The sequence below is a fragment of the Nyctibius grandis genome, chromosome 2 (genome assembly GCF_013368605.1).
Source record: "Nyctibius grandis isolate bNycGra1 chromosome 2, bNycGra1.pri, whole genome shotgun sequence".
Lineage (NCBI taxonomy): Eukaryota > Metazoa > Chordata > Aves > Nyctibiiformes > Nyctibiidae > Nyctibius > Nyctibius grandis.
The window spans coordinates 125,381,437-125,393,995 of record NC_090659.1 but is presented as its reverse complement, the minus strand read 5'-3'; the positions used below and the strand labels follow the sequence as shown (position 1 = coordinate 125,393,995).

General features: G+C 43.7%; 1 protein-coding gene across 3 annotated transcripts in view; it reads left to right on the top strand.

Moving 5' to 3' along the window:
* Positions 1 to 12,559, top strand: part of FCHSD2 (FCH and double SH3 domains 2) — a 213,055-nt gene that overhangs the window by 150,637 nt on the left and 49,859 nt on the right. For all 3 annotated transcript variants that reach the window (XM_068420880.1, XM_068420899.1, XM_068420889.1), the window contains 2 exons: positions 5,718 to 5,840; positions 11,035 to 11,130. In XM_068420880.1, the coding sequence (XP_068276981.1) occupies positions 5,718 to 5,840; positions 11,035 to 11,130 (219 nt within the window). The remainder of the gene's footprint in view (positions 1 to 5,717; positions 5,841 to 11,034; positions 11,131 to 12,559) is intronic.

The following is a 12,559-nucleotide window of genomic DNA, read 5'->3' as shown; positions in this document are numbered from 1 at the left end:
ATATAGATAGAGAAGCCGCGTTTTGTTGACAAATACTCAGAGACCTGAGTTACTTTTATGTTAGGATGTCTTGATGGAGGAGAAGGGTACTTCAGCAGTGACAAATACTGCAGTGATGGAAGAATTTAAAAAGAAAAAGACTTGAAGAAAGCAAGCTTCTCTTTTATGTTCGGAGAGATTGATGCCCAGAATAAATTACTGCCGGGAATTGGCATTTTTAAGGGGAAATCACGACGTGGAACGTAACTGTTCACTGAAGGGAATGGGTTTATCTGACCTTCCTTCCTTTCTCTCCCAGTGTCCTTGGGACACGCTGTTATATATCACTGATGTGAATACTGCTGAGTTGGGCAAACCTGTTGTTGACTTTATTACTTCTGAGTTTTAGACAAGTTTTTTACAACGCTCTGTCCTTCACTGTCAAATAATACAAGCCCTTGCTATGGGTTCCCACTTACAAACTAAAAATACTTATAAAATACTTACAAACTACTTCTGGTTTTAACCTCTCAGAGATCCACAAGGATGCTTAAGCTAATGTCTTAATAATAATAATTCCTGTTAACATTTTAGCTATTATTGTATATACCCCAACCTTTCCTTTTTATGTTCCTTTTTATATTCTGAGATATTTGCATGTAAAAAATTAAGACACTTGGAGTCTCATTTACCAAAATCATTCAGCTGAAAACTCCCAGACTGCACCATCCGTGAGATCAGACTGTTTATTTAATGGATTATAGGCATAAGTTTTAAACACAAACACTCAAGAAGCTTCACTCAGCATGCTTGTTATGTAATTTATATTGGGTTTTTTTTTATATGTTAAGTAAGAAAAAGTTTAGAGTAGAGTTACGGAAAATAACGATGAAAAATAGAGCCCCTGTTCTTAATGGGTTACAGATCAGGGATAGATAAAACAGAGTTTCTAATGCAAATGAGAACAGAAGGGTATAAGAATTTAGTTTTAATTTTTAGTATATAGAAGGCGGCATCTCTGATACAGATCTCGCTTTTCATTTTAGCTTTTTACTTTGATTACTGAGCAGGAAAATGTATCGCGTTACTGTGATACAATACCATTGACTTCATAGAAAAGTTATCACTCCACAAACACAATGATTTTTGTTCACTTCATTTAAAACTTTTCCTTATCTTTTCATTTTCAGACTGTAGTCAGGGTAGGGCAGGGTCAGGTCTAATTTTATGACGTTACCTCCACCCATCTAAGGAAATTCTTTGCCTTCAACATCAGCTTATATTGTTTCCGACAAAGTGGTGGCAGCTTAGGAAGCATTTGTCCAAGTTTTTAATGCTCGGTGGAGGCACAATTGGCACAGGCGCAGTGTTGAGTTGCATCAACCTATGAAAGGTTGGATGTTTACAAATGAAATCTTAATTTCATAGAATCACGGACTGGTTTGGGTTGGAAGGGACCTTAAAGATCATCTAGTTCCAACCCCCCTGCCACAGGCAGGGACACCTTCCACTAGACCAGGTTGCTCCAAGCCCCATCCAACCTGGCCTTGAACACTGCCAGGGAGGGGGCAGCCACAGCTTCCCTGGGCAACCTGGGCCAGTGTCTCACCACCCTCACAGCCAAGAATTTCTTCCTAAGATCTCATCTCAATCTCCCCTCTTTCAGTTTAAAACCGTTCCCCCTCGTCCTGTCACTCCACGCCCTTGTAAAAAGCCCCTCTCCAGCTTTCCTGTAGCCCCTTCAGGCACTGGAAGGTGCTAGAAGGTCTCCCCGGAGCCTTCTCTTCTCCAGGCTGAACAGCCCCAACTCTCTCAGCCTGTCTCCAGAGCAGAGGGGCTCCAGCCCTCTGAGCATCTTCGTGGCCTCCTCTGGACTCGCTCCAACAGCTCCGTGTCCTTCTTGTGTTGGGGGCCCCAAAGCTGGATGCAGCACTGCAGGGGGGGTCTCATGAGAGCGGAGCAGAGGGGCAGAATCCCCTCCCTCGCCCTGCTGGCCACGCTGCTGGGGATGCAGCCCAGGACACCGTTGGCTTTCTGGGCTGCCAGCGCACGTTGCCGGCTCATGGTGAGCTTCTCGTCACCCATCACGCCCAAGTCCTTCTCCTCAGGGCTGCTCTCAATCCATTCTCCGCCCAGCCTGTGTTTGTGCTTGGGATTGCCCCGACCCACGTGCAGGACCTTGCACTTGGCCTTGTTATACTTGGTGCCGTTCGCACGGGCCCAGCTCTCAATTATTTGATCCACGACAGTCGTCTTATCAAAAGAGTGCAGTTCCAGTGAGGGTTAGGGAGTTCAAAAATATATAAAAATATAGTTGCTAATGTTTAATAATATAAACTTATTTCTAGGCAGTGATGGTTCAGATGAGACTCGGCGAAATTAGTCAGTGAAAACCCACGTGGCTTTACAACTGCAGGGGTTTTTTTGTGGTCTTTTAACTTAGCACTGTGAGGTCCAGGTTTCAGTGCCTGGCGCAGATTCAGTTCGTTCAATGAGAGGTTTAATTTGAACACGTGAGTTCAAACTGTAAAAATATTATCCAAAGCTTCAGCACAGCTTAGCAGTTCCTGTGCAAGACAAACACGAGTAGAATAACAGGAACGTTTCAGAAATAAATGAGATAAAAAGGAAGACCCGCCTTGGTGGCTTTGCACAACTCTGTTCTGCATTATGCATGGGTCAAATAATTTCCATGTTTCCTTTGGGATTTGAGAAGGAATGAGTCTTTTAAAATATAAAATACATAGTAGTTCAGCTTGTTCTTCATCTTCTGCAAGAAATTTAAATGGTAATTTTTCAATGGAGTTTGACTGAGACCCTGTTTAATATAATCTCTTGAATTAAAAAAGAAATTCCTTCTTAAAATCATGATCTAAACTGAGACTGAAACGTTGTCCCTAGGAAAGCTGTGTCATGTTCTACTTGCAACGTTATGTTGAAACCAGAAAAATGTTCTCTCCCCCCATATATCATTTTATTAATTTGAATTAAAGTATAGGATTCCTTATAAAATTACATTTTATTTTCATTGTGTATCCATTGCCTTTGTTAACAGTTTTAATTTTTGTCAGTCCTAATTTCAGCCATTATCTTCTAAAGCTTGACCTCGGATGGGGATGTAGGTTTTTACCTTTACTATGACAATTTCACTGTAAAGAAGTTATTTCTTAAAAAACATTGACTTTTTTCTCCCCTTGGAAATGGTAATTCTGTGGTACTTAACTTCGTATTATCTTAGTTCTGACGCCAGATTTGTTAAAAAAAATACTTTAAAAAGTCTTGATTTCCTTTTGAGGTTGGAAAAAGACAGGTTTTTCAGTCTGATTGTAATACAGTAAGTGATGTAGTAGTCTTCTGAGATTCGGAGAGAGAACAAAAGCCATTGTAGTGAAATAATGTGCGTTGGGGTTTTTTTATCCCTCCTCCCCTTTCCATTTCAAATTGTGTGATCAGAAATTTTGAAAAGACTTTTTATTTCAAACCTAAATTGTGATGTTCAGCGCTTTGGGTCAGAGTGTTTGTAAGTGACTGAGATCCAGATTAGGTATTATAAAATCCCATGTGAATATTAAAGTATATCATATCGTTCCGCAAGTCAAATCTTTTGTTTTAATATTAACATATCCAGCTTGATACAATAATTCCCATTTTACTGAATGAATAGATACATTATCATTGACAGCAATTTGTAACCAAGCAGCTCTCTAGTCCTGTCACTGATGGGATTGTCACTTTTTCTGTGCCACGATGAGTTTTGTTGCATGTGTTGGAGCTCCGTGCTGAGCTGGGGGTTTACTTGGCTGACAAATGTGCCTGTGTTGTGTTGCGCCGCTGTTAATAACTTCAGTTCTGGCAGCTCCCGTCGGTATTTAAGAACTTCATCATATTGAAACCGCTTTTAATTAATGAAAGGAGAAAGGCTGTAATGAAGTTTTCACATGCTGACAGATTTGTATGCTTCCTAATGTTATGACATTAGAGAGGAGAAGAGCTTGGAGAAGAGGAGGCTCAGAGGTGACCTCATTGCAGTCTACAACTACCTGAAGGGAGGTTGTAGCGGAGTGGGAGTCGGCCTCTTCTCCCAGGCAACTAGCGCTAGGACAAGAGGACACAGCCTTAAGCTTCTCCAGGGGAGGTTCAGATTGGACATTAGGAAGCATTTGTTCTCAGCAAGGGTCATTAGCCATTGGAAGGGGCTGCCCAGGGAGGTGGTGGAGTCACCATCTCTGGAGATGTTTAAGAAAAGACTGGCCATGGCCCTTAGTGCCATGGTCTAGTTGACATGGTGGTGTCAGGGCAATAGTTGGACTCGATGATCCCAGAGGGCTCTTCCAACCTGATTGATTCTGTGATTCTGTGATTCTGATTCTGACACACTTTGATGTTCTTTCTTATATATATCTTTCTTCTATATCTCTAGGTCACACAGGGTAGGGGTATCTTGGCATCTCGGCACAAAACTTCAGAGCTGTAGTCGTTGCAAGAGGAGTGGGGAACTAATGAAGTTGATGTTGATGTATCTTTTTGTATTTCTAGAACCACAGAATGCAACTGTAGATTAATTAATTCCCAGTGCTCGGGACATAATAGTTCATAGAATCGCAGAATGGTTTGGGTTGAAAGGGACCGTAAAGATCATCTAGTTCCAACCCCCTGCCACGGGCAGGGTCACCTTCCACTAGACCAGGTTGCTCCAAGCCCCATCCAACCTGGCCTTGAACACTGCCAGGGAGGGGGCAGCCACAGCTTCTCTGGGCAACCTGGGCCAGGGTCTCACCACCCTCACAGCCAAGAATTTCTTCCTAATATCTCATCTCAATCTCCCCTCTTTCAGTTTAAAACCATTCCCCCTCATCCTGTCACTCCATGCCCTTGTAAAAAGCCCCTCTCCAGCTTTCCTGTAACCCCTTCAGGTACTGGAAGGTGCTAGAAGGTCTCCCTGGAGCCGTCTCTTCTCCAGGCTGAACAGCCCCAACTCTCTCAGCCTGTCTCCATAGCAGAGGTGCTCCAGCCCTCTGAGCATCTCCGTGGCCTCCTCTGGACTCGCTCCAACAGCTCCGTGTCCTTCTTCTGTTGCGGCCCCAGAGCTGGACACAGCACTGCAGGGGGGGTCTCCCGAGAGCGGAGCAGAGGGGCAGAATCCCCTCCCTTGCCCTGCTGGCCACGCTGCTGGGGATGCAGCCCAGGACACGGTTGGCTTTCTGGGCTGCCAGCGCACATTGCTGGCTCCTGGTGAGCTTCTCGTCACCCATCACCCCCAAGTCCTTCTCCTCAGGGCTGCTCTCCATCCATTCTCTGCCCAGCCTGGATTTGTGTTTAGGATTGCTCCAACCCACGTGCAGGACCTTGTGTATATCCAGAGTCAAATATTTAAATGATGTTGTCAGTCACTCTGAAAGTCGTACATGTTTAATACAGAACTTGTGTTAAACCCAGGCATAACCTAGGCCATGTGATGCGATTTTACAGCTCTGGTTACAACAGGGCTTTTGAGTTTGAACTTTGATGTTATCCTCTTGTAACTACTAAGCTGACGATACATTTGTGTTATGTATTTGATATTTCTGTGCACAGAAGAGATGAGTTGTGCTGATGTCAAATGGCAGGTATTGATTAGAGGTTTTTAATAAGCAGATAACTGCGTATCTAAACATGAATATTAATAAATCATATACCAAAGTACACATTGCTTTTCTTAATTGCTTTCTTAATTGTCACAAATTCTTTCCCTCATACAGGCTCTTGATGGAAATGTATATGATCACCTTAAGGATTATTTAATGGCATTCAGCAGGACTGAACTAGAGGCGTGCCAAGCTGTACAAAACACGTTCCAATTTTTACTGGAGACTTCCAGCAGGGTAAGTCTTTACTGAATGATCCTTTGTAACTGAATACTCACAGTCTATATAAGTTCCTAGGCTTAAGATTTGCTTCCAAAATAATGACAAAAGTGAATGGTTATTATTTTTGGTTACTAGACAGTTTTCTTGGGGAGAATTTTTCCTCTTGCCACCCAGATTGCATTCTCCTGAGTGCATTTACACAGTACCAGACCTTTAGAGAACAGCAATCAAGAGGTATGTTCAGTTATACTCACTCTGCATGTTTGGAAAGAGAAATTACAGCCGAGTTCTGCACTGGGGAATGTGGAACAACGTTAGTCATCCATCACAGCAAAGCCCTGTGAAATTGTTTGGATCATTTCTTAATAATTGACTGTCAACTTGAAAACAAAATATTACAGCGTTTTCTCCTTTGAATTAAGAATGGCAAACACAGAAAACAGATTAGAGTCTTGTCAAAGACGTGGTTTGTTTGCTTTGTCGAGCAGCCAGAAGCAGGAATACGTGATCGCTTCCAGGATAATTTTGATAGTTAAATAATTCATCTGCTGGGCTAAAAAAAAAATAAATAATTGCCATTGAGCTTAAACAAGCTGCTTTGGTGCAGTCATAATATTCCTTTGTACGTGTACCTTAACCACCCACACAGAAACAGAGCTCATTTATGCAGGGACTTACGTAGGAACAACACACTTAACACATTCCTTGTTCACCTGCAAACGTGCTAACTCACACCTTATTAGATGTAAAGGGAGCGGATTAAAAATTGCCTTCGCGCTGGCTTGTCTTTGAATTTACTTGTCAGCAACTGTACAGATAATGAAAATACCAATTTATCTTCTGTTGGAGAAGGACTTTCGATAGTTTACCTTGGTGTACATCATTCAGGTCGGCTTAAGATATCATGGAATCAGAATCACAGACTGGTTTGGGTTGGAAGGGACCTTAAAGATTATCTAGTTCCAACCCCCTGCCATGGGCAGGGACACCTTCCACTAGACGAGGTTGCTCCAAGCCCCATCCAACATGGCCTTGAACACTGCCAGGGAGGGGGCAGCCACAGCTTCTCTGGGCAACCTGGCCCAGGGTCTCACCACCCTCACAGGCAAGAATTTCTTCCTAAGATCTCATCTCAATCTCCCCTCTTTCAGTTTAAAACTGTTCCCCCTCAACCTGTCACTTCATGCCCTTGTAAAAAGTCCCTCTCCAGCTTTCCTGTAGCCCCTTCAGGTACTGGAAGGTGCTAGAAGGTCTCCCCGAAGCCTTCTCTTCTCCAGGCTGAACAGCCCCAACTCTCTCAGCCTGTCTCCAGAGCAGAGGGGCTCCAGCCCTCTGAGCATCTTCGTGGCCTCCTCTGGACTCGCTCCAACAGCTCCATGTCCTTCTTGTGTTGGGGGCCTCAGAGCTGGACGCAGCACTGCAGGGGGGGTCTCCCGAGAGCGGAGCAGAGGGGCAGAATCCCCTCCCTCGCCCTGCTGGCCACGCTGCTGGGGATGCAGCCCAGGACACCGTTGGCTTTCTGGGCTGCCAGCGCACGTTGCCAGCTCATGGTGAGCTTCTCATCACCCATCACCCCCAAGTCCTTCTCCTCAGAGCTGCTCTTCATCCATTCTCTGCCCAGCCTGTATTTGTTCTTGGGATTGCCCCGACCCATGTGCAGGACCTTGCACTTGGCCTTGTTGAACTCCATGCGGTTCGCACAGGCCCAGCTCTCCAGCCTGTCCAGGTCCCTCTGGATGCCATCCCTTCCCTCCAGCGTGTCACCGCACCGCACAGCTCGGTGTCATCCCAAACTTGCTGAGGGCGCGCTCAATCCCATCATTGCTAGAAATGCTTTCGGTTTTCCATCTGAACTATATTGCTGTTTACAGGATGTAATTAAATGATATTTGCTTTAGAACGAGACAAGTTGCTTCCCAGAAGTGCCTCCTTAGCTCTTGAATGCCGGAGAGCCAGAGGTGGCTGCTACGGATGGGCAGGGCTGTGTTGTATTCAGCTGCCCAGGAGATTGTCAGGCACCTAATGCTAATGCAGATAGAGGGAAACATCTCAAAAACAAGTTTTGTGTATGAAATGAAGGTTTCTTCACAGTTTATCATCGTTTGTTGCAGCTTTGGAGGTTTTTATTGCTGCTAGGTTGGGCTGATTCCTGTCATTCCTCTGGCATGTCCAGGAAATGTTACTCTTTGACACTGAGCATATGAAAATACAATTTCACTTCCTTTTCACTTGAACAGTCTTATTCAAAACTTGTCCTTCTTGCACTTCTCTTTTGGAAAAAATCTGGTTTTCTTTGGAACACTTTCTGAAATACCATTTGCTGTTTTGAATAACATTTCTGTGATGTTTCTGGTGAGAAGCTTTACCAACCTAAGGCAAATAATTTCATTCCTGCACGCCTCTGACTATGCCTTCTTTCTGCATATGGTATATATTTAACGTTTGATTTCAAGCCTGTTTTAACATGTCAATTGACATTGACTTCATAAAGAAACCGTGTGAGAACATTGACTTAATTTCTGAATAGCAGAAAATCCATTTGGAGACGTTGCTGCTTAATCCTGAGAATACTCCCTTGCTTAGGAGTCTCTTTTCTTTCTAACAATTATCAAATATATTTTGTAAAATACTCTGGATTAATTTGCTGCACTTGCACAGTCTCCCAAGCCTCACATTACGATAACAGTTGTTCTTCTTTATATCTAAATATCGTTGCTTTGAGGGAAAATTTCTTCCAAGTGCTGTTGTAAAGATGGTTTTTCTTCCTTGAAGAACTGAGTTGCTTTTGAGTTAGAGGTCTACAGTGAAAGCTTATTGCGTTAAAATAACTGTATAGGTTTTGTGGCCTCAGTAACTAGACTTCGGGGTTTTTTCTAATTGAAGTTGGTTTAAAATAGTTTCATATATTTGACATGACACAGAGTTGTGTGCTACGGTCAGTGTTCACGTGTATCTAAAAGACAATGTGAATCGTTGAATAGAATCACAGAATGGTTTGAGTTGGAAGGGACCTTAAAGATCATCTAGTTCCAACCCCCCTGCCATGGGCAGGGACACCTTCCACCAGACCAGGTTGCTCACAGCCCCATCCAACCTGGCCTTGAACACTGCCAGGGAGGGGGCAGCCACAGCTTCTCTGGGCAAGGGTCTCACCACCCTCACAGCCAAGAATTTCTTCCTAATATCTCATCTCAATCTCCCCTCTTTCAGTTTAACACCGTTCCACCTCATCCTATCACTCCATGCCCTTGTAAAAAGCCCCTGTCCATCTTTCCTGTAGCCCCTTCAGGTACTAGAAGGTGCTAGAAGGTCTCCGTGGAGCCTTCTCTTCTCCAGGCTGAACAGCCCCAACTCTCTCAGCCTGTCTCCATAGTAGAGGTGCTCCAGCCCTCTGAGCATCTTCGTGGCCTCCTCTAGACTTGCTCCAACAGCTCCATGTCCTTCTTGTGTTGGGGCCCCAGAGCTGGACGCAGCACTGCAGGGGGGGTCTCCCAAGAGCGGAGCAGAGGGGCAGAATCCCCTCCCTCGCCCTGCTGGCCACACTGCTGGGGATGCAGCCCAGGACACGGTTGGTTTTCTGGGCTGCCAGCGCACATTGCCGGCTCCTGGTGAGCTTCTCGTCACCCATCACCCCCAAGTCCTTCTCCTCAGGGCTGCTCTCCATCCATTCTCTGCCCAGCCTGGATTTGTGCTTGGGATTGCCCCGACCCACGTGCAGGACCTTGCCCTTGACCTTGTTGAACTTCATGCGGTTCGCACAGGCCCAGCTCTCCAGCCTGTCCAGGTCCCTCTGGATGGCAGATGGTGAAGACTGGAGCTGTTTAACATAAGTGATCGTGGTGCCATGGTCAGTGCTGAGCATCAGAAGCTGCAGACGATTCCTCCTTCAGTATTTTCCAAATTTCTATTGATGGGAATTCCTGATCCAGACTCCCTGTGTGCCTTCTCTGGATGTTTTCTACACATTTGAATGTGTTTATGTTCAAATTGGTGCAGTAATTATGTACTTTCCTGTTTTAAATGAGTGCATTATCAGCCCTGGAGGACTATTTACTTTCTTTAACTGAAGATTAATTTTTTACACTTGAGTATTTTGGTAACACAAGCATCAACATTTTGATGCATTAGAGAACGTGGTGTATTTACCATTGTATATACAGTGTAATCAGAATTTTCGGTCATACACAACGCTGCTGCTATTTTTGGATAAATAACATTTTATTATACACTTCTGTACATTTAAACCCTTAGTTTTGTAGATGATATTTATAATTTCATGCTGCTATTTGCACATTTTCATCAATTGAAGCAGTGAATACTCTCTAAGAGTTCTTCAACCAGTGATACTATTTTTTCATATTGCAATCACAGAGTTTTTCTTTAGAATTGTGTAAATTGTGACATAAGGGATTTGTTTAGGGATGCGTGTCGTGCTAACTGCAATGTATCATTAAACAAATTTAGTAGCTGGAGTAGTTTTGGTTTAGCAAAATGCAAGTGATGAGAGTTTTCCCTGAAAGCAATTTAATGGAGAGAGATGAATTTTGCATCTGATTTTGTATGCATTATTCCAAATAGTCTTTTCAGCTCCTGCAACTAATAATTTGAGTAAAAATAAGGCATTTCAGCTTAAGAAAGAACTGGGTACAAGAAATTATCCACAAGAGGAGAGAAAAATATTTCTGGTAGTGACACCACATACTGTATAGTCAATAGTTGGCTTTTTCCCCCTCATTTTACCTCTGTGGGATTTTTCATAGGTTAATGGCAGATATTTTTTAGCTCTTTGTTATCCCATGTGTGTCCTACCAGTCACTTCTGAATAACTTTGTACTGCCCAGAATCAGGTCCTGTATTTCCTTTTGTTGCATTACACAGAATCAATCAGGTTGGAAGAGCCTTCTGGGCTCATCGAGTCCAACCATTGCCCTGACACCACCATGGCAACTAGACCATGGCACTAAGTGCCATGTCCAGGCTTTTCTTAAACCCCTCCAGAGATGGTGACTCCACCACCTCCCTGGGCAGCCCCTTCCAATGGCTAATGACCCTTGCTGAGAAGAAATGCTTCCTAATGTCCAACCTGAACCTCCCCTGGCGAAGCCATTCAAAGTTCTGTGTCTGTTTGAAATAGTGAATTAATTTTTTCTGTAGCGTGTTTTTAAGTTTACAAAATAACAGACCTCAACGGCATTTGTTATTTCCTCAGGTGGTGCGGGATTACAATCTCCAGCTGTTTTTACAGGAGAACTCTGTGTTTCACAAACCGCAGCCTTTCCAGTTCCAACCAAGCGACAGCGACACTGTAAGAACCCTGCTGAATGCCTTGATTTCTTTGTTCTTACTCTATTTTTAAGAATGTTGTTATAAATGGGTAAGAGAATAGTGCTCACTGGTATCTCAGTCTGGTTTAATGTATATTTTTGGAAAAGAAAATGAAAATGGCCCGATTCCTCCAGCTCTGCTTGCAGCAGGTGGGTAATCATCACAAAAGCATCAAACAGGCTCAACGGCATCCACAGAAGAGCAGAATCTTTTTTTGCTTCCAGATTGTGACCATCAGTCCTGTTTTTCTCTGCTTTCAGCGTAATTCTCACTACATTTTGTTAGCTTTTTATCGTGCTGGTGAGATTCACATAATATTCACTAATACTGGCCTACAACATGTGTGTTGCTGTGCCACATGAAGTGTCCATATACCGGTAAATTATTCAATGAATATTTATAGAGAATCACAGAATCAATCAGGTTGGAAGAGACCTCTGGGGTCATCGAGTCCAACCATTGCCCTGACACCACCATGTCAACTAGACCATGGCACTAAGTGCCATGTCCAGTCTTTTCTTAAACCCCTCCAGAGATGATGACTCCACCACCTCCCTGGGCAGCCCCTTCCAATGGCTAATGACCCTTGCTGAGAAGAAATGCTTCCTAATGTCCAACCTGAACCTCCCCTGGAGAAGCTTGAGGCTGTGTCCTCTTGTCCTATCACCAGTTGCCTGGGAGAAGAGGCCGACTCCCACTTCACTACAACCTCCCTTCAGGTAGTTGTAGACTGCACTAAGGTCACCTCTGAGCCTCCTCTTCTCCAGGCTAAACACCCCCAGCTCCCTCAGCCGTTCCTCGGAGGTCAGACCCTCCAGACCCTTCACCAACTTGGTCGCCCTCCTCTGGACTCACTCCAACACCTCAGCATCTTTCTTGAAGTGCGGGGCCCAGAACTGGACACAGGATTCAAGGTGCGGCCTCACCAGTGCCGAGTACAGAGGGATGATACATACCTATAAGAAGTTATTGATTTAGAAAGAATGTGGTTTAAATATTGCATTCCAAAATAATCTTGGAAAAATATCATTTTGGTGCATACGTTGCTTCCAAAGCAATCATTAATGACATTAAAATCGAGTAAATCATAGCATGTAAATACATTTCCAAACACCACGTTAATACAAGTGGGTTGTTGATGTCCCACTGACATTACTAACATTATTTTAAGAATTAACAGTTTAAAACAAATTTAGATCTTTCAAAAAGTTGACTTTGTGCAGCTTTTTATTACTTGAATTCGTTCATAAACTGACTTGGACAGAAATGTCGTGATCTCGAGTTTAGGTGATGAAATTCAAGAACCCTCTTAATAGATATATGTGAGTGATTTTTCCAGACACACTAACACCTGTAACAGAATTTCCTTTGTCTTCCCATTTTAACAAACTGTGATTTTGATTTTTCTT